The 20076-nt window shown below is 50.4% G+C and overlaps 7 protein-coding genes across 7 annotated transcripts; 3 read left to right on the forward strand and 4 right to left on the reverse strand.

Annotated features, from left to right (window-relative positions):
• Positions 1-117: 117 nt before the first annotated feature.
• Positions 118-912, forward strand: BP01DRAFT_143331 (uncharacterized protein). Its single transcript, XM_025570575.1, has one exon. The coding sequence runs from the start codon at positions 326-328 to the stop codon at positions 776-778; it is 453 nt and encodes a 150-aa protein (XP_025428001.1). The 5' UTR covers positions 118-325; the 3' UTR covers positions 779-912.
• Positions 913-1045: 133 nt separating this feature from the next.
• BP01DRAFT_376565 (class II aldolase/adducin domain protein) lies at positions 1046-2414 on the reverse strand (the record flags this gene model as incomplete). Its single annotated transcript, XM_025576957.1, has 3 exons — positions 1046-1650; positions 1745-1995; positions 2338-2414. The coding sequence occupies 3 exons, from the start codon at positions 2412-2414 to the stop codon at positions 1046-1048; spliced, it is 933 nt and encodes a 310-aa protein (XP_025428002.1).
• A 705-nt stretch (positions 2415-3119) lies between these two features.
• Positions 3120-5421, reverse strand: BP01DRAFT_326308 (UPF0187 domain membrane protein). The gene is made up of 7 exons (XM_025572883.1): positions 4964-5421; positions 4755-4902; positions 4615-4699; positions 4434-4559; positions 4035-4384; positions 3809-3982; positions 3120-3756 (listed from the first exon to the last, which is right to left on the reverse strand). The coding sequence occupies exons 1-7, from the start codon at positions 5168-5170 to the stop codon at positions 3413-3415; spliced, it is 1434 nt and encodes a 477-aa protein (XP_025428003.1). The 5' UTR covers positions 5171-5421; the 3' UTR covers positions 3120-3412.
• Positions 5422-8031: 2610 nt separating this feature from the next.
• Positions 8032-8569, reverse strand: BP01DRAFT_304288 (uncharacterized protein; the record flags this gene model as incomplete). Its single annotated transcript, XM_025572156.1, has 2 exons — positions 8032-8374; positions 8427-8569. The coding sequence occupies 2 exons, from the start codon at positions 8567-8569 to the stop codon at positions 8032-8034; spliced, it is 486 nt and encodes a 161-aa protein (XP_025428004.1).
• A 227-nt stretch (positions 8570-8796) lies between these two features.
• Positions 8797-9289, reverse strand: BP01DRAFT_304192 (DUF167 domain-containing protein; the record flags this gene model as incomplete). Its single annotated transcript, XM_025572151.1, has 2 exons — positions 8797-8949; positions 9059-9289. The coding sequence occupies 2 exons, from the start codon at positions 9287-9289 to the stop codon at positions 8797-8799; spliced, it is 384 nt and encodes a 127-aa protein (XP_025428005.1).
• A 1438-nt stretch (positions 9290-10727) lies between these two features.
• Positions 10728-12271, forward strand: BP01DRAFT_143394 (uncharacterized protein). The gene has a single exon (XM_025570576.1). The coding sequence runs from the start codon at positions 10871-10873 to the stop codon at positions 12140-12142; it is 1272 nt and encodes a 423-aa protein (XP_025428006.1). The 5' UTR covers positions 10728-10870; the 3' UTR covers positions 12143-12271.
• A 1981-nt stretch (positions 12272-14252) lies between these two features.
• Positions 14253-19855, forward strand: BP01DRAFT_405686 (putative SNF2 family helicase/ATPase; the record flags this gene model as incomplete). Its single annotated transcript, XM_025578746.1, has 2 exons — positions 14253-14867; positions 14913-19855. The coding sequence occupies 2 exons, from the start codon at positions 14253-14255 to the stop codon at positions 19536-19538; spliced, it is 5241 nt and encodes a 1746-aa protein (XP_025428007.1). The 3' UTR covers positions 19539-19855.
• Between the last annotated feature and the right edge of the window lie 221 nt (positions 19856-20076).

Below are 20076 nucleotides of genomic sequence, written 5' to 3' on the forward strand. Positions count from 1 at the left end.
AGCGGGTCGTAGTAAGCCTCAAAGTGGCCAATTTCATCTCCCAAATTACACATTTACACCAAGAACGCACAAGCCGCGAGACCTAGCCTCAAACATGAGTTTCAGGATCAGAGTGTGTTGTAATAGCCCATGCTGCAACACCAAAGCCACAGAAGTGTATCAGTACCCTGCTGATCAGTTTTGCATTCGGTCCCTCTGGTCTGGCTTGCGAGGAGCTTGACAAATTGAACTTCCGCCACGGAAGTCCCCCTTCGATTGCTTGAATTAGATACAACAAGATCGCGCTGCCTATGGCACAGTACTTGGCGAGTTACGGGACCTCACGATGTACTGTGTAGAAATTCCAGGCTGCATTGCTGCGTCACCAGATGCTGATTATTCAGTCTTTCCGTATTCGGTAACAGTTCATCCTGCGAGTGGGGCGTTCTACTGCCTTGTCGATCATACTTTTTTCTGCCTCAATGGAGATTCTTCGGCATTGACTCGTGGACGGCGATCACTTGGCTCTACAATGAAACCTCTCGTGAAGATTTTCAGACTCAAAAGTTGGGGGCGACCCAACGGTATACCGTTCTCGGATCCGAACCTTACCAATTTTCATGGACCCAGGCTCAATTATGACGTCGGAAAATCAAGCTCGCGCTACGCGCAAGTCTTGAAGAAGGGACCATTGCTCGGATCAGCATACGACTTCATATATACTTTATCGACATTTCCAATCAGCTTGCCCAGGATTCAGCACAGGGTCCCACGGAATAGCCCCCGACGTTCACAATAGTTCCGCGGTATAGGCCATCCCGTCATTGACAGAACTGTTGGAGAAGATCCAGCCACATGTCAGTGTTATGAGCTGATCAACGGGAACAACTGAAAGTTGAATTCGCGCACTATCGAAAGCTGTCAATGCGGAAATTCGACCTCCGCAAGACCACTTGCTGTTATCACAGGTTCTAAAAGTTGGCCTGTCCAAATTGGCACGATTGTCATATTAGCTTGCACCTGATTGCCAGCCATCCCCAAACCAGAACCATGACCGCGCACCGCGTCAAAGAAGGAATTCACCCTTGGTCTTCGCAACCTGCTCGTCATAGTACGGCTGAAAGGCCAGCCATCCCTTTTCCGGTCCGCCGACCTGCAAGGCCGCATAAGCAGCCTCTTCCTCGTCCCTGATGATCTTTTTGTACCCCGCTGCAGCTGCAGCATCGGCCAAGAGCTGCGCCCGGCAGGTCTTATCCAGACTGATGAACCAGAATGCCGCTTCATCGATGCTAGCCCCCACCGTCAACAGGCCATGATTCTGCAGGATCACCGCCTTTCCTCGACCCAAAGCATCCACAATCCGCTGGCCCTCCTCCTGGTCTAGCACCACCCCCTTGAAGTCCCGGTAGACACCATGGCTCTTATAGAATCGCAGCGCGTCCTGCGTGATCATTTCCAACTCGCGGCCGAAGCACGAGAAGGCCATTCCCGCGACGCTGTGAGCGTGGCACGCAGCGTTCACGTCTGGTCGGGCCTTGTGGATCTCGGAGTGGATGGCAAATGCGGGGGCGTTGATGGGCTCATCGCCTTCGACGACCAGGCCGGTCTCATCGACGAGAATCAGGTCGGAGACTTTGATGAGCGCAAAGTGTGCGGAGAGTGGGTTGATCCCTGAGGCCGAATCGCGCGTTAGTCCTAGCAGGCAGACACCTTTCGCCTTCAGATACATCAATGGGAGAGGGGATGTGGCTATGTAACAACTTACAAAAATGATCTGTGAGGATTGGGTCTCGGACGGAAATGTGGCCAGCCACACCCTCGTCGAAGCCACGGTCTGCAAACAGACGAAACGCGGCCGCCAAGTGTTGCTTGCGGTATGCCCGCTCGTCCTTCAGGTTGTTGAACTGGGGATATCGCCGGACTTTCAATTCCCTGCCGTCTTTTGTCTTTGCCGAGGACTTGTAGTTGAGGTGGAGGGTTCTTGTTGGTTGATTGGCCGGCGCTGCTCGGTTCGATCTGATGATTCGTGGTTCTTGTCACTGATGGAGCCATGATTGTGCGTGTACTATGATATCAATGGAGGAGACTGTATTTATATTGTACGCGAGAAGTGGAAACACAGGAGTAATTGAACTCACAGTAGAATCAAGGAGCTGGAGAATTCCACACCCACTGCACCTCGGCAATGTAAGTAAACTGAAGTGAAGAGGGAATGAATAAGTTACTACCCCGCAAAAGTGCTTGCCCAATGCATCTTATCCGGTCTTCATCAGCACCCTGGAAAAGGATCCGAAGTATATACTTAAGTACCACAATGCTCGATGAATCTCACTCCGACAAGACACAGACCCAGCTTACCGCGAACAACATCCCATCCCTACTACCTTATCAAGACTTGCTCCCACGACGACAAACCCCCTTCTTCTTCTGTCCATAATGCAGTGACATCGTACCCCCGCTCCAGCACTGGCCTCGCACCTTCATAGCTTGAAGCGGCTCCACCGACCCCGGAAAAGCAAGAATCGACCAACCCTCGGGATTTACTAGTGATTCGGCTATACTTTCCTCCAACCACTGCTTCTGCCCATCAGAGATACATTCCGGCGCTTCGCAGCAGATCGTACATCGTACCCCACCCGATGCGCGCAAGGAGGGCTGTGGAGAGGATCACCGTCAAGAAAGGGTCCGGGGGAGTGGGTTGTCAGGTTAGGAGTAACTTAGTAACTAGTTCGGTGAGCATAATCAGGCAGGTACATAATTCAGAAGACCATGTCGCTGTACAGCCATTGACCTAGATGATGAGGATCAAGCCAGGCGTTCTGGTATAGGACGTTTATGACGTTGTCAGCTTGTTGCGGGGTTGGAAGGGGTTGGAGGATGGAGATGGATGCTATGTTGATTCCCCGTGGTATGAGGCGGCGGCGCAGTGCGGTGCAGCTTCAATTGAACCATCCGAGTACCTGAGTGTGTACTGCGTATACTCGTAGATTTGCCATATGCTCCGTGATGAGAGGACTCTACTCCGACGCATTACAGACTGGACTGCACGCGTACATTCTTAGCGAATGGGTGGTGCAGTCTGTTCATCTGTGGATGCAAGACATCCACGTAATAACAATCCAACCAGTCTTCATATCAATCGAGGAGAGATTGAATATATGTACATATTTCTTTCTTGTACAGTACTTTTCCCACTATTGCAGAGCTAATTGAACCATATGTCCCAAGCCGCATACCAAAAAGACCCAAAGAGAACCCATGTACACATCTAACCCGTCCGCCATCAGAAGTCAATATAGCTCAACAACATAAACACCGGACGCGCATGCTTAAACAAGACGCCAAATCCATTAATTTTTCCCCGCCTCGGGTTCGAATGCACATTACCACAATTCACTCTTCTATCACCAGTTTTTCTGACACTTCACAATGCTTAAACCGTCTGCTTGCTGCTCATGCTTCCGACCATGGTCGTCGTCTCCGATTCTGCTGGGGCTGTGTTGACGACGACCTTGGACCGCAGGGCGGCGCGGATGTCCTCGACGGAACGCTCCTTCCATTCATTGTAGCCAGACGTGCTCAGAGGGAAGAGCACGAAGTTGTCCTCGCGGACACCAAACTCATCGAGCTTGGGCGGCGGCATGGCAGAGATGATATCCAGTTCGTTGGCGAGCTGACGGCAGTAGGTCTCGAGGGGCAGATCATTGACGTCGTGTCCGAAGGGGTTCTCGATTTCGCTGCCGATGAAGGCAAGACCGAGGATAATGTAGGCGGCGACTAGATGGGTCAGTAACATTGCGGGCATGTGGGGAGATGTGGAAGTACTAACCGATCGAGCCGGGAATGGTGATCCAACCTAGGTAGTTGTACATCTGGAAGGGGAGAACCATGACATAGATCCACGAAATCTGGGCGATGGAAATGGTGTATGCGGCAGGGAGAGGAGTATCGAGAACGCGCTCAGTGCCGGTAAGGCATTCGTTTAAGGTGGAGATACCACCAACTTGAGCCAAAATTAGCAACGAATCAAGAAAGACAGAGCGGATGGAGCATACTGAGTTGACTTTGGTGAAGACCGCAGGAAAGAGTTCCATTACCAATGCAGCGATCGACGTAGGCTGACAGGTGGTTCAGGATTTCCAGCGGCAGATGTCCCAAAGGCTTCTTGGACCGCTTGATGAGCTTGCGGGGGTTCGACTCGGCAAAGGACACGCCTAGGTATTCACCGAAGTTCTTCCAGGGAGACTTCTTCGGGGGCTGGAGAACTCGACGGTCGTGGGCCTCCTTAGCGAAGGTGTCGAGATGGCCAATGAGCCCTGCGAGGTCTTCGTAGCCGACATCAGGTTCGAATCGGAGCTTGTGCTTGAGGGCGACGGCAAAGGCGAGAATGAGGTTGAACGCCGTCCTGGTGATATCAGTATATGTCCTTAAAATCCCGCGTCAGGGCAGCATACAGTTTCGCCAGCAGATCTTCCTTTCCCAGCTCTCCTGGACGCTCAGCAGTGTTCACCCAAATCGTCCGTGCGAGGTTGCGAGATGTCTGGATTAGCAATGCCCAGTATTTGCGTCCGTCCGCCCATCTGCCCTGCCGTTAGCTCCGTGCCTGTCACATATTCCAACAATCTCGCTACGTACCTCTCATAGGCAGTCGAACTGCGGAACGAAAGCGCCAAACTGACAACGAAGCCGGTGATTGTGAGCAGGATACTGTTGATACCAACTGTTCACCAAAAAAAGTTAGAAGACGACCTTGCAGCATCGAAAAGGACACTCACGAGAGTGCACAAAGTGTGAAATGCAAGTAATAGCCGTAGACCAGAGGGCGACTAAGAATAAGGGTAGGATCATCTTGGGCATGATACTGCCGTGCATACGGAAGGCGAGGGGCCATTTGGAGTGTCTATCGAGATCGCGGGGGCCATGCTATCGTCCCAGTCAGTTGCGCGGGTTCGGAACAGTCCCTCCTGAGCAATATTCAACATACAAAGTATCGAACGAGCTCACTCGAATTGCGTCGGTCAAGCATGAATTGGCTATCACGGGAATTGGCGAGGTTTTCGAGGAAGCTGGGGCGCGGCGTCAGGCGCCCTGGCCGCGGCTCTTTCTCTTGTACATTCGTTGAGGGTTCGTTCTTTGCAGTCTGGACAGGCGCAACCAAGGGCTCCTCCTGATGTCCTGCTTCTTCCGACATGTTGCTGAGGAAGGTGACGCACGATGAAGTTGTAGGAGGAATCAGAGGAGGAGGAACAAAGATGGAGTGTGGACAGTCGAGGATATACGGTTTCGCACAAAGGACCTGCCTTGGGGAAAACGAACCACACTAGGTCAGGATTGCTCCACAGAAGAGCCAATTGGGGGAACTAGTCAACTAGTTGAGTCATCTAGGGGAATTAATAGCGAAGTAAGGACCACCCTGCGAAATTGACGAAGAGAGGAGTGGAAGATGAAGAAAGATTTAGTAAAAGGAGATCTGGGGGAGGAGCTGAATCGAGACTTAATAACTAGTACTGAATCAAGAAGCGGTTGGTCTAACCTGAAGAGACACGAAAGCCACCTGAGGTATAGAAAGAAATACATACACGCAAGTAGAATTAGAGTGCGAATAGTTGGAGCCATGGACGAGAAAACTGTTCCGTACGCAGACTTGCGTACACAATACTGATACAGAGACTGTACTGTGGGAAACATAGCCGATAAACTCGCAAAAGACGAAGAGAGCGGGGCAAATCGAGAGGGCGATCGGCATCTGGCCCGTACAGTACCAGTAATTCCCACGCCACGCGGGCCAAAACGTCAACATTCCGTTCAGAACGGCTGCTTCCGCCCCATGGCGAACTCAGCCCTGATTCGTTGCGCTTCTCTGTCAAAAGGCCAGACCGTCGTTTTTATTTTTTTTTTGGTTTTTTGAAACATTCACTTCTTCATCCCGTCTTGTCGCCGCCCGGGCAGCCTGACCTTCGTTCTTTGCTTATTCTTTTTATTGCTAACCCGGAGCATTCTCTGCTCTGTTGGAGAACTAACCTCTCGTCGCAATTAAATATAAGTGAGAATACTATTCAATATATGTCTTACGATCTTCACGCTTGCATCAAGGAAACCTACCGGGAGTGGCGGGCAAAAACAACCCGAACCCGCAGCCATGGCTTGAACTCAGTTGTTGTCATCATGCAGGGGCAAGCCTCGTAATGATTCCCCCGAAAATAGGTCTTGGACTCAAATTCACTGCCCCTGCCAACCAGAGACAAAGAACCCGAGCTTCATCTGTCCAATACTCTCAGCCCTTAGCTAAAATCTCCCACTGTGAAAACATCCTGTGTGTCCTCAGCTCTGTGGAGTACAAACTGCGCCACGGGGTACTCCGAGACTCGGAATCCTTTTAAAATAGCAGCATAGCATAGCGTTCGTACTGTGTAAGTTAGTGCTGCGTACGGAGCAGAAAGGGCCAATGCGTCGATCGGACCAGCGAATAGTTAGACCAAGGGTCTCTTTCAAAATCCCACCTTCAAGGAGAGAAGAAAACAAAATCGCTCGAAGAACGAAGAAAGGACAAAAAGTAAGTATCATGATTGTCTAGCATAGTCAACTAACTCCAAGGGTTTATTTACTCACTCTCTCAAACATCGCTTTCATCCCACCGTTTCACCATCCCGTAAGCCTGCAGGAAGTGGCTTGCGCCTTTCTCGTTGGCAAAAACCTCCCTCCCGTAGCCATGCCATGCTTTCGGGCCTCCCCCGTCAATCACAATATGTAATCAACCCCTGAATCTCGCCCTCCTTCTGCTTATGTCGCTTGTCTCGGCATCGCGCCAACAACCCTACCAACACACACCTGCAAATGTGACAGTGCGCGGTTCTAGTTTCATGTTTCAGATTTTCTTGGACGAATGGATGGGTCGCGATTCGATTCGACAGGTGTGCAAGGTATGTGTACGGTGTATGTGGCTACCTATAAGCTCTTTGCTTTCTCCTGAATTGTCACGGCCTTGCGTATCGTCAGGAAATTCTGTACTCGATTGGATCATGGTACCTAGTACCCAGTGTGAACTACCCAGTGTGGGGACTGGTGTTGGTACATAATCACCTCGAAGGCAGTGACTTGATCGACCATCCTCATGATATCACGCAACACGTCACACTCTGAAGGAGCGAACAAGGCCTGTGGCCAGTTTGGCTTCGGGGATGGACGTGGACAAAGCGTGGTGTTGCACTGACTCTCCACTTAAGATTTGAGTCCTCTAAAGCAGGAAAAGACTGTCGTAGATCCACAAGGGTCAGTCTGGATTTTGGGAGCATTGATGAATGAGGTAGAAGTATAATGGTCATGGCTTGGAGGGGAAGTCCCATAGCGAGTGGTGTGTATAGATTTGGTTGTCTGGTTGCAGCACGTTGTGCCAACCTTACTACCGAGTTGTAAGGACCCCGGAAGTAAAGGTACTTTTGCAAGTAATTCTTCTTGCACTGCAAAGGCGAAGAATACGCTAGGGTTCTACATACGAAATTGGGAAGGTATGGATGTAATTATGTATGAGCTACCGCTCAGGGATGTCGGCGTTCTGTGCTGCCTCCACGTTCGACTTCGGTTTCCTCCCCGCAGCGCGTAAGATATAACGACTAAGTAAGCAATCTGTGCGCGTCTGAAGCTCGCACCCACGAATGCAGACCATATGACCACCAACCGGTGTCTGCAACGCCTACCACGACGCTCTGGCCATCGAATACGAGCCTTTGCTAATTAAGAAAGGCCACCTTATGATGTCATCGAACCAAGTCCCCATACAGCCAGCCAGAAATACCGCCATGGAGTGTTTCGCGCTCGAATCACGGCTTTCGCGCAGCTCGGGATGATCATGTCGAGAAGCCCGGCGCTTCATGTAGAATAACGTTGCAGGCCGGGAACAAAAGCTGCCTCCCACAGTCAACTACGCTTCCGCAGCACCTCTGGGCGAAGTCATAGCATGCGCAGTCCCGCATTAAGTCGAGGATATGAAGCTCATCCCATGTCGCAAGAAGGAACAGCCTAAGTAAGCTCCGAGAATATATATCGACTCGATACTCATGGAACAAATATCTCTGCCCCCGAGCCATTTACTATCGCCTGGAGGAAGTTCCCTTTCGCACAAACCCGCCAGGCAACGTTACCATTGCCATTGGCTTCGCTACCCCCGACCCACGAACTCAGCGCTGCGACAACGGCCGATGCATCTGGTTCAGGCACACGGATCCAAATTGTTTTCGCGTTTGTACCAGAGGGAGGGTCGATCTTCAGAATGTCAATCGCAATAGCCGTGCCAGACAGCCCGAGGAATTGGCGGAGCGCGGCGGAGAGGTAGGTGCGGGCTGTGAGGGGGTCAAGAGGGTGGTTGAGGGTAGACTGTGAGACAGGGGGCTGATGGGTTCTGTCTATACTGTCAATTAGCTGTATTGGTGGTAGGAGAACAAAGAACGTACAACTGTAGCTTGAGGTAGGTCCAAGGGGGACTGCGCGTGGTGAATGTCATGGCGGGGGTGGAGGAGGAGGAGGTTTGCTCGGTCGGAGCTTTGCGCTTCGCAGTCTCCACTTCTGCTGGCTGGGGCTGCGATGTGGTAGACATTCTGATTTTCATTAAACACTGATTCCGAAGTGATTCTCGTGGCAATAGCCTGTATCTTGTTTTTGTTGATAGTACCGGTTGATGTTCGTGCACTGCGGTCCACCAGAGCAATTGGAGAAAGAGAAAAAAAAGTCGGGGAAATCCCTCCGTGATGTCACGGGCGCGTGCCGTCGCGGCAACGGTATGTGCCAGCCAGCTTGGCGGTCAAAACATGAGAGTTAGATGAATCAGATCAATGCTTTCTTGAGTTTCTCATGCGCCTGTTGGATAAACTCGTCCTCGGATTGCGATCCAATATCCAAACTAATGATGCGGAGGATTTTATCTCGCGATTTTAGTCCACGGATGACCTCTACGTCGGACTTTGGCACTTTAAAAGCCTGAAGTGGTTGTTGTTGTTATTGTTAGCTGCTTCCATTAATTCGAATACTCGAACACGCGAAACCAACCCAGAACCTGAAGAAATTCATGGAACGACTGGGTAATCACCTGGGCAATAACACGAGATACAGCTGCATTCGCCTCGCCGTTACGGGGAACCGCAGCAACGCATACATCAACCCGGTCTGCACCTATCCCGATGATGCCTTCCCGGTTGTTGGAGGCGTTTGGCTTCACATTGCAGGCGATCTGAAGACTGTATCGCCTGGGCAGCTGAGATGCCAGGCGGGAATTCGGAGTCATGGCCGGGACCAGACGAAGAAGGGGTGGTGTGGCCATAGTCGAGGTGATACTAGTATGATGGTTTAGCTTGAAGGAAATGAATGAGCTACGAGCAGTTCTAAGTAAGCAGTGATAAGAAGTAAAGTACAGTCAAGACGGATATTTTGAAGTTCTTATCATGCAAATGCGGAAGAATCTGCACGGAAGTAACAACAACTACTGGCGGAGAATATGTCTTGGCTCAAGCCATCATTGGCCGTTCTATACTTCCTGCTTTACATCAGTGGTTCAACTCTACACAGTATTTCTGTTGCGATGATGTTGCTTGACTGCTTGACGTTATGCCCAGGTCAATTTCAATGTAGAAAGAAATCACGTAGGTAAGGTTGTAGCTTCCGCTCGTTGGGTGAGTCGGTGTTGTTGCAATGGGTTGATAGGACAACTTTCATGATGTTCAGCCTCAACCTGGCAAGTTGAGAAATACCGTGTGCAATGATCTCAGATGCTTCTGTAGCGAGCTGTAACATGGAGAGTCATTGAGGCAAATATCTCGCAAGGTTGAGGTCGGCGTTGCCAACATCGCGAAGGTCACATGGCCTCAGCAGCATTTGGGAGCATCTTTGATATTTCCGAAAGACGCCAAGAATCACCACAAGTAAGCTGGATCCCTGAAAATCACATGGTCTCTGTTTCTGTAGCTTTTAGTCCTTAGTCTTTAGTTTCTGAACCATTTCTCAAGTAAGGTGTAATCCCCAGCGCTGCGAGTACACAGGGTGGGCCCCATTCGAAGGAATAAAGGAAAGCTCCCCCAGCTTTTTTTCATCGACGAATCCACACAGTGGGTCTCATAGCAAGACAACAGAATCATCTGACAGTGATAGCCATTGTCAAAAGTTTTCCCCGCTTTGTTCACCAGCCTCCAGAGTGGGTCACCCCTACAACAAAGGTGGGGTTGTGGACAGAGCCTTTATCTCAACAAAGACCTTCTAACCTGACCACGAGGACTTATGGGCCATGATGTATGAGATTGAGCCCGTGGCTCGGCTTTTGAGAGAGGTCGATAGCTCTGCGACAAACACCCGTTGCTCACTTGCCGTACGGAAGAGATGTTGTATAGTCACCCTCACTGCAATTTAGACCTCGCAGCATTGCACCTCTTGCCATTCCAGTCCAAAGAGAAACCATACAGAATGATCAGAGCTATACACTGCCTGGAGTATGCTCTAACGGGAATCTTTTTCTGGTTACGGAGAGAGCGGTTTCAAGGCACATTTTCAGTAGATATCGCGAAGGATTTCATGCGAAGTGAGGCCTTTCGTCGGCCAGCTCGAGGGCTCTATTCACTTCATTGAGAATTTTGAAACATGTGCCCCAATTAGGACTCCAAGTCCCAACCCCCCATGGCCAAGCAAGCGACAGAGAATATGCCCCAACACGTAATGCCCATCTTCGTCTTCATCTTCATCTGCTCTCTTGCTCGACTCCCGGATGTATCGCGGGATAAATTCTTCGTCTCGGCAACATACACTTCTCAGCTTCAGAGCAGCTTCATTGACCTCATACTGACAGGCTTACTTCCTTTCTCTGGTACATTCCTTGCAGGATTAGATAGCTTCAGCTAGCAGTCCTCCCATCAAAATGAACGTACCAATAGGCCTGAGCCAGACGTTCAACGTCAACTCAGCCAAAAACTCCAAGCAAGGTATGTCCATGCCCCTTCCTTGTGTGACGCTCTGGCCACCACTGACTCAAGAAGGACACTCGTTGTCGCAACAGGTCTCGGAAAGTGCAAGAACCGCGGCAGCTCACGCCCATCCTGAGCAGGAAGAGTGGTCATGGGATAATCTCCCCGACATTCTGTATCAGCTTAACCCCAATGGACCCAAGAGCAAGGACCCGATAGGGCTCAAGACATACACCATAAATGGGAAGTATCTGAGAGATATCCCAGTCCTGCCCGACAGCATTCCGGCGGACGTGGAAGAGTTTCGGGTGGAGGCTTGGATTCGACTGGATCGCCGCATTCGGCTTGAGGATATTATAGATAGGATGCCCGAAGGCCATCGTGTCAGACCCAATGCACTCCAGCAGAGGGGTGGTAGATTTCGTCAAGCTTTCTCTCTGTGCGCTTGGGATTCCGGAAACAAGAAAAGCATTAGACTAGTCGAAACACTCAAGCAAAAGCTGGTTGCTGCTGGTATCGATCCCGCCCTGAATACCACCCGCGGGCTTACCCCGGGCCTGATCAATCCGGTTCTGGGGGAGATCGGCGGCAGAATTGACCTCCCAAAACCGTACCGAAACAAACGGATTGTGAAGGAGAACCTTCAAGTCGCGACGAACAAACGTGAAACTCGTGGAACTCGTGAAACTCGTGGAGTCGACAGCTCAGCTTCGCCAGCCATCACAATCAAACAAGTCTCCAAGAGCGTTGTGAGCGAGCATAGCTCCTTCAGTGAGTATATTCTAGCTATGCGTCGTTCCCTACTTTGGAAACAAAGGCCCCATGAGCCCCATGTCAGCAGTGAGCTAACTCTCCTCGTCCTCATCTCAGCACCGTTGTGGCATCCATATGAGACCATCTTGAATGGAACCGAAGACTTGCACGAGATTGCCACAGAGAATTGCTCTGATGCCCTTAAGATGTTTCTCTCTGAAGAAGAGCAGATTGCGCTTTGTGCCAGTTGGACACCCCATCCAGAGGGCGCGGACTCGGCTGCGGATGCACAAGATTCAGGCATTTACAGCCTGGAAGACTGGTCTTGGTACTTCCAAACCTTTGACTTCCAGTCAGCCTCTCAGCAGACCGATAGTCTGTACGACACGATCATGCAAGACTATCATGACCGTGAGCTGTGGTGCCGAAACACTCCGTACTCGGGGATGTTTGACCCAGATTTTGACTTGTGATGTCTGACTTGATGTTCCCACATCATGCGAGCAGTCTCTTCACTTCGTCAATTAGTCGGAAGTTGCCAGTGAGTTTGGAGAGAGAGAGAGAGATCTGCCGCTTGCTTGTGATTGATTTTTTTCTCGCAGGATATCTTGCCGAAAGTGTCTGGTAAACACTTCTTACCTTCCACTCTATTTCACAAGAAGATCTCAAAGAGCTTCCAACTTTGTTCTTAGGAAGTGGTTGGTATTTTAGGAGCTGTCACTCGGTCTCAGCTAGCATATTTTCCGAGAAAAAGTAAGTGCCTTGCTCATCGTAATCTCATCGCCAATTGACCCTCTTGTCTCGTTAGTGATACGACGCATGATGAACGTTGCAGGCCTTCCATGTTTCTTCTTGCTTCTCTCTTTACTCTTATCAATGTTGCTTGTCATCTGTCTCAGTCGCTCAGTCTGTCCGTTACTGCCAAATTGTGTGGTCGAAAGGTTGCATCCTGACAATATTCGCGACTGGATGTAATCACTCAGAGATGATCTGCTCTCAGATATCTTGTCTCTATCAGCGCTTCTGTCTCTTGCTGTGGAGATGGGAAAGGCATCAAGGAGCGACAGGAGGGATTGGTTTCAATACTGAAAAGGCGGATAGAAAATCAGGAAACAGTCTGGGAAGGAGTGTTCTGTGATGATAGTGTGAGGAATAGACAAGATTGTAATCACCGGGAACATGGAGTCTGATATACTGGACGACGTTGTCTGGAGTTTAGCGCTCTCATACAATGAAAATGGAAATCTGTTAACTCGTGTTGTTCGTCTTAGCTCAGCTTCTGGGGGTCTTTTTTGCGATGCTCCGTCTGGAGAGATCTACGAGAAGATTCTTGTTACTTGTCCCACTCTGGGGCGGCATCTTGATGGCTGCTGGTGAGAGTGAAGAAAGTCGATAATTGATAACGCTGAACCCGGTGCTAGCCGGCTGGGATTATCAAGTGGCGTGACATGATATCCGAGCCAGCCGATGTGATAGCGGTGAATATAATCTTGATCATCTTCTCCAACTTTTGCTGAGAATGCACAGCACTCACTGTGCAGCTGTGTTCAATGACTCTCTGTGCAAAGCTATACAAGTACTCATGGCAGATACTACAGGCGGTATACTGAGAAACTACGCAGATATCGCAGCAGAGTAAGACCAACGCATGCTGTAAAGTATATAATCCAGCCGTCAACAGACCTTTTGCAAACACGAGGCAAGGCTTGATAGTGAGTGAGGTTGATCGATGTGCCAACTCACTCTCGGATGGTTCATACTCAAAACCTATCTATCCTAATGTGTACTGGGTCCAAGCAGGTTCTTGAAGCGATAAAGGGAGCCTCAACCATTGTAGAACTATACAGAATCTCTGAGCAAAGGGATTTGATAAGCAGGTGAAGTATAAGACCCCCTCTGGCTGAACTGGTCTCTTGACATGAGCAATTATGATATGCTATAGTTCTGTTTCGTACTGTACTTTACACCGCAATACAGTAAACAGCAGAACTACGGAGTAAATCAGCCTCTGTTCTACCCTTTACCGCCTATTACCACCGGCAGAATAAAAGAAAAAGGCCCCTGGGAAGTGAAGTGAGCCAGCCTTGTTTATTTCAGATTCTCCAGGCCTTCGATTTATTTCATGCTTTTCCCTTACTTGGCATACTTGGCATTTATACTGTATCATACCTTTTCTCTCCATCAACGTGCCTGGTATACAGCTGTTCCAATCTCCAGATTGTAGTCACGGAGAACGAAAGACCTCGTCCAATTCTACACATCGTTCTACTCCAAGAACACTCCTTTGCTCGGTCTCCACGGTTTTTTGGCTGGCCTCAGTCCCGCTTCAATTCTCGTCTCTGCAGAAAGCCTTACCCTCCCCAGATATCTACAATTTCGCGTCAACATATCATTAAACTGCATTATTACGTCGTTCTTCTCATCTTTCTCTACCTCTTACATCTACCTGCTTCCATACAGAACATGGTTTCTTGTACGTTGGTTGGGTTCGGCTAAAGTGCATGAGTTAGTAAGCACCTTCCTTTCGACTGATATCACGTGTCATCGAATCTAAGACTGTTTCCTGCAGACTGTCCCACTGGCATGGATCCTAGCGGGGATCCTCTCGACTGGACGGTCGACGAGGTGGTGCAGTTCCTGTGCCATAATCCTGACGCGCCATGGTCTCTGTCGTCGTCGCGTGTCGCGCGGCCAGATCCTGTCACGTTCGAGGCCGCTCTTCGAGAAAACGTGATTACGGGAGAGGTGCTCCTCCACGATGTTGACATACAATCTCTGAAGGAGGACTTGGGTCTGAAAGCCCTCGGTCCCCGCAGTAGCATGCAGAGTGCTGTCAGATACTTGCAGCGGAATTCTCCCAAATTTCTCCAGTCCACTGCGCTATCCGCAACTCCCTTCAAGACTCAAGCTCTCGAATATACTAGGTCTCCTAGCATGTCCTCGTTCGCGAGCCCGGTGACTCTACCCCACACACTTGTGCCTCGTAAGGAGTTCCTTCAGAAGGACGTTCTCCAGACTCCCCGCATTCCTCCCTCCTTTACCCCCAGTGCTTCTACTCCAGGAGAGAAGCCAGTACAACGGCAAGATGCGCCGCACAACCTCATCGCAGAGGCTAGACATGCACCAGTCGATAACGGCGAAAGAGATGACGGGCGAAATGACGACGAGTCTGGCCAAGGTGGTAGCGCAGAAGACGTTGTAAGCCTCGTCGCCCAACCCGACATTGAGTTATCATCACCGCAGTCTCATAAGCGTTCACGTCCTGGTGAGCACCTGGTCATTGACACGAACGGAAAGAAACGACGCAGGCTGGAATTAAGCAGTGCCAATTCAAAGGCTGAACGTGCAGCTGACAAGCCTGTTATTAATTCTTCGAACAAGACTTGGTATATGGGGCCTGATGCAACAACGCCTATCGATTTGTTCTATCCTTCCAGTCCCGCATCAGAGAATGACGAATTCTCTATCGTTAGCACGCAATGTCCACCAGCTAGGCGCAAGTTCGTCAACAAATCCATGTCCCACTTCTATCGCCAAACCCCAGTGCGGTTGAGTCCCACGAAACAGGCCGTCATTCCTTACATTCCAGTCCGGGGAGCAAAAGAAAGCCAAAGATTCTTCACTTTGTATTCCTCCAAAGATGGCCGTGTTGCAGTTACTAAGCAGAATCTCAAGGACTGGCCACAGCTTGAGAAATATGGGAGCTCACGCACTGCCGGAGTGTCCAAAACCCCTGACCCATTTGCATGGCTCCTCGAAAAGTACCCTGCACAAGAAGATGGCCATGATGCCTTCCCGTTGTATGGTGACTCAGGGTCTGAAGGTGACTATGATGAGGAGACCTTGCGTGAAATTGACGAGGAGTCCCAGACACTCGTGAACCAGAAGCGAGACAAGCTCACGGCTGATGCAGTGGAGTCTATCATGGCAAAATGCATATCGAACTATGAGACTGAGTGGCAGCAGTTGCATAAGCCTAAAGAGGAAGCTAAGGCATGGGCAAAATGGACGGCCGCTATGAGAAGCAACAGCCGTAACCAGCAGATCAAGGATCTCACACGCTCACTCAAGAAACTCGAAGGTCGTTTGCAGAAGCTGAAAGATGCAGTAAAGTCAGCCGACTACTCCTCGGAAACCGAGCTACAGACCCAATGCCAGGCTCTGCAGCAGACGATCTTCAGGATGCAAAAGGACAGACATCATATTTTTGTCATAGGACTTGAGCGCTGCCCACCCAGAGTAGCCCCTCCTCCGAGGGCGTTGAAGTTCAGAAATCGGCGTAATAGCAGAAGCGATGATGCTGAATCACTCGATTCGGATACGGATGACTTCATCGATGATTCTGAAGTTCTCCCACCACCTGCCCAACAAGTTTTCCATGACGGCGGGACACTCCAGACTTCTTCATCATCGGATGAAGAAGGGGACATAATCAGCGTATCCGGGACTCGACGGAGATTGCCATCGAGAGGCTATCCATTCGTCGTTTCAAGTTCACCAGATTCGGCGCCTGTTGCAACCACAACTGAGACACCGAAAGTCATTGACCTGACCGCGGATACACCACAATCTGATGACTACGACATTGCGACCCCGCCTCTAAATCCAGTGCAGGTCGAGGTGCCGCACGTAGACCCTACTCTATACGAGAGCATGTCTGCTGTTTCAGACTTCAGCCCTAGTATCACCTCCCAAAGAGACGGTTCTCACAGGAGGAGATCTGTCTCTCTGCCTGACATGGATGACTATGAAGCGCTCAAAAAGCTAAAATTCACCTACTTGGAGGAGCGTAAAGATCCACGTCGACTGCTGGTGAAGCTGATTGTTAACCTCCCGGCGAAGGACCGAACCCAATTGGCCCAGCGGATATCAAACAGATACGATGAGGCGGATCTTCGAGCGCTGACTATGCGATCTTTGGAGTTGATGCTACGAGGCGAAACCAGGCTGCATGAATTGGAATATACCGAGAGCATGATCATAATGCGCGCCACGTCTTTCTACATTTCCTGGGTGACCTGTTCTCACTTATCCAACAAGGGAATCCCTAAAAGCAAGGTCAAAAAGGCACTGAGAGAGATCAAAGTCTTTGAAAGCTACGAGGAGTTTTATCATCAGTTGTCCTACCATCTGGCAGCATATTGTGATTGGGAACAAGGCGATAAACTTGGGCCTACCCACGTCACGGACACTCCCCATAGGACCAGGAAACGCGCTGTCAAAGTGAACGAAGCTGGTAAAATGGCACGAGATAACGCGCAACGCCGTGCACGAATGCAGGAAAGATCGGCAAAGTTGTACATGGAAAGCTTGGGCGCAGCCAGTGCAGACTATAAAAATCAGGTCGTGAGCTTTGGAAATCCACCAATTCATCTGCATGAGGCCATCGCACGCCGAGTGAAACCCCATCAGCTGAAAGGGATCCAATTTATGTGGCGAGAACTAATAGCCGATGAGACTCATCAGGGTTGCTTGCTAGCCCACACAATGGGTTTAGGCAAGACAATGCAGGTCATATCGCTTCTCGTGACCATATCGGCCGCTTCTAACTCCGACAACCTTCAGATCACAGAGCAGGTACCGGAGAGATTCCGTAGTGCCCAGACATTGGTGCTTTGCCCCTCATCGTTGACCGAGAACTGGCTGGACGAGCTCTACCTATGGACCCCTCCTGATGAATGTGTCAAGATCGGACCGTTTCACAGAGTCACAAGCGGAGGGCCACTCGATGAAAGGCTGGATACAATCCGCGAATGGTATGAACATGGCGGAATCCTGATATTGAGTTACGACATGTTCCGAACTTGGATCCTAAACAAGGAAACTTCGAAAAGATCGAGGCCATTGCCGGATGCAGACCATGAAAATGTCAAGAAATGGCTTCTGGAAGGCCCTAATATCGTCATTGCCGACGAAGCGCACAAAATGAAAAATTCGACTTCCGGAGTCTCTTTAGCCGCAATGCAATTCAAGACAAAAAGTCGAGTCGCCTTGACCGGTTCTCCACTCGCAAACAATCTCACGGATTACTACGCTATGGTCAATTGGATTGCAGAGGGCTATCTGGGAGACCCGCGTGAATTTCAGGCACACTATGTGGAACCCATCGGGGAGGGTCTTTATGTTGACAGCACGCGCTGGGAGCAGCGCAGGTCTCTTGTGAAGCTCAACGTGCTCAAAGATATCCTCGAGCCCAAAATCAACCGCGCTGATATCACTGTTCTTGCCGGGAGCTTGCCTCCGAAGGTTGAGTTTGTCATCACTGTTCCTCTCACGGATGTACAACAAGCTGCATATAATTCGTATGTGAGGTCGATCTTGGGGGGCAGACGCGACGTCAATCGGATGGAGATACTATCCTGGCTTGCGATTCTCGGACTCTGCTGCAACCATCCAGCATGCTTCAGGAGCAAGCTGCTGAGCAGGTTCAACGACGCTCAGAAACTCGACAAAAACATGGAAGGTATCGAGCAAGCTCCTGGTGACGAGCCTATTTCGCAACTTGGTCTTGATCTAAAGGAGTTACAGACCGAACAGGAACAGATCTACTCTGCCGTGCCCAACATTAAAGCCCTCGAGCTGTCCCATCGAGCCCGGATTCTGCACCAGATCATCACTGAATCTATACGAGTCGGCGACAAGGTGTTGGTGTTCTCACATAGTCTGCCCACACTTGATTATCTCGAAGTCATATTAAAGTCGTCGGGCTGGGAGTACAGTCGTCTGGACGGGCACACGCCGGTTGCTCAGCGACAAGGCGCAGTCAAGAGGTTCAACGGAAGGTCTCCCGAACTCATATATCTGATTTCGACCCGCGCGGGAGGGCTTGGTCTCAACATTCCTGGCGCCAATCGTGTGATAATTTTTGATTTCACCTTCAACCCCATTTGGGAAGAGCAGGCTGTTGGACGAGCTTATCGATTGGGCCAGAGAAAGCCGGTGTTTGTGTACAGATTCCTCTCAGGTGGCACATTCGAAGAGGTCATGTACAACAAGGCTGTCTTCAAAACGCAACTTGCATTCCGCGTTGTAGACAAGAAGAACCCGGTCCGCTGGGCCTCAAAGAAGCTTAGCGAATACCTTTTCCCGGTCAAGGATGTGCCACAAACCGACGTCTCTGAGTATTTAGGAAAGGATCCTGAGGTGCTGGATAAGATCCTCGAGAATGACTCTCGCTCTAGCGAACGGGTCATTCGGAAGATCGGCCTTACTGAAACCTTTCAGAAGGAAGATAATGACAAGTTGACCGAAGAAGAAAAGCAGCAAGCTCAACAGGAACTCAGCGATGAGCGCCTCAAACGCGTGGATCTAGCCGCTTGGCAAGAACGGATGAAGGAGAGGGAGAGGCTTGCTTGGCAAGGCTCACTTTCTCAACTCCCAGTCAAACCTCCTTCGCCCATGTCTTGGACTCCCTATGCCCATCAATCCACGTATTCGCAGCGTCCACCAGCTCAGCCTCAGTCTTGGTCGCCTCAGCCAACTGTTCCCCTTAGTGCTCACAATTCCGGTCCTCCTGCTCTCGCTCCTGATCTGAGCCATTTCCAGTTACCAGGCCCTATGTACAACCATATGCACCCACAATCGCCTTGGTTAACTCAGCCTTACTCGCAGTCAGCATTGCCATTCTCAGGTTCGATGGATGGAGATTACACAGTGCATAATGACGCTGCAGATACGAACTCCTTTGCTGCTGTGCCAGTACAAGCAACCACAATGGAGCACAATGGCGGAAACTCCCAGTCACCCCTCGACACTTCCACCAATCTCTCTGTGCCAGTGACTGTGGAGGGGAGTCACGACCAACACGTTCTCCCCTCACCAAGCACTTCCCACGCTGTTCCAGTGCAAGCAATAACGATGGAAAGGTGAGGGGGATTACATCCCACCATCTCCCCAACGTATCTTCAAAACGCCAAGATCGGATACGCAGCAGGCCAGCAATGCCAACACTTCCCTAGGCGACAGCAACTTCATTGTCGAACTGCCGCAGCGCGATGCCTCAGTTGTCCAGAATGATTCTACTCCACAGCTGCGCCCGACGAGAGGTCTAGCTACAGGACCCGTAAAGTATACCACGGACAATCCAAGTTCGAAGGAAGCATGCCTCATCGTCTCCTCTCGGTTGCCTGAAATTATTCTCCTCTGTGTCAAGACCCCTCTACTTCCGCATCATGCTCTTCCGATATCCCCCATGTCACGTACTCGAACCTTAATCTCTAGAGCGGGGAAGGACTTTTCTACATGCGTCGTCTTCATCTTCCCACATAGAGCCTCCTCACAGCACAAAGTTGATCCCCGAGCGACTTGTACATTACCTAATTAAGCTACTGTTTCAAAACGAGCCAAGGAGCAGCGAAACCGATTTCGGTTGAGCCCCTCTTTTGCATCTCTGCCCGGCGTCACGGAG

The sequence above is a fragment of the Aspergillus saccharolyticus genome (genome assembly GCF_003184585.1).
Source record: "Aspergillus saccharolyticus JOP 1030-1 unplaced genomic scaffold BP01scaffold_39, whole genome shotgun sequence".
Taxonomy (NCBI): Eukaryota; Fungi; Ascomycota; class Eurotiomycetes; order Eurotiales; family Aspergillaceae; genus Aspergillus; species Aspergillus saccharolyticus.

Excerpts from the sequence above, each read along its gene's own strand:
- BP01DRAFT_143394 (XM_025570576.1), top strand. The coding sequence starts at position 10,871 with ATGAACGTACCAATAGGCCTGAGCCAGACGTTCAACGTCAACTCAGCC.
- BP01DRAFT_326308 (XM_025572883.1), bottom strand. The coding sequence starts at position 5,170 with ATGTCGGAAGAAGCAGGACATCAGGAGGAGCCCTTGGTTGCGCCTGTC. Across the intron at positions 4,700-4,754 it reads TTCACACTTTGTGCACTCTC|TTGGTATCAACAGTATCCTG; the intron begins GTGAGTGTCCTT and ends TTTGGTGAACAG. Across the intron at positions 3,983-4,034 it reads TCTTCACCAAAGTCAACTCA|TTGGTGGTATCTCCACCTTA; the intron begins GTATGCTCCATC and ends TTTTGGCTCAAG.
- BP01DRAFT_143331 (XM_025570575.1), top strand. The coding sequence starts at position 326 with ATGTACTGTGTAGAAATTCCAGGCTGCATTGCTGCGTCACCAGATGCT.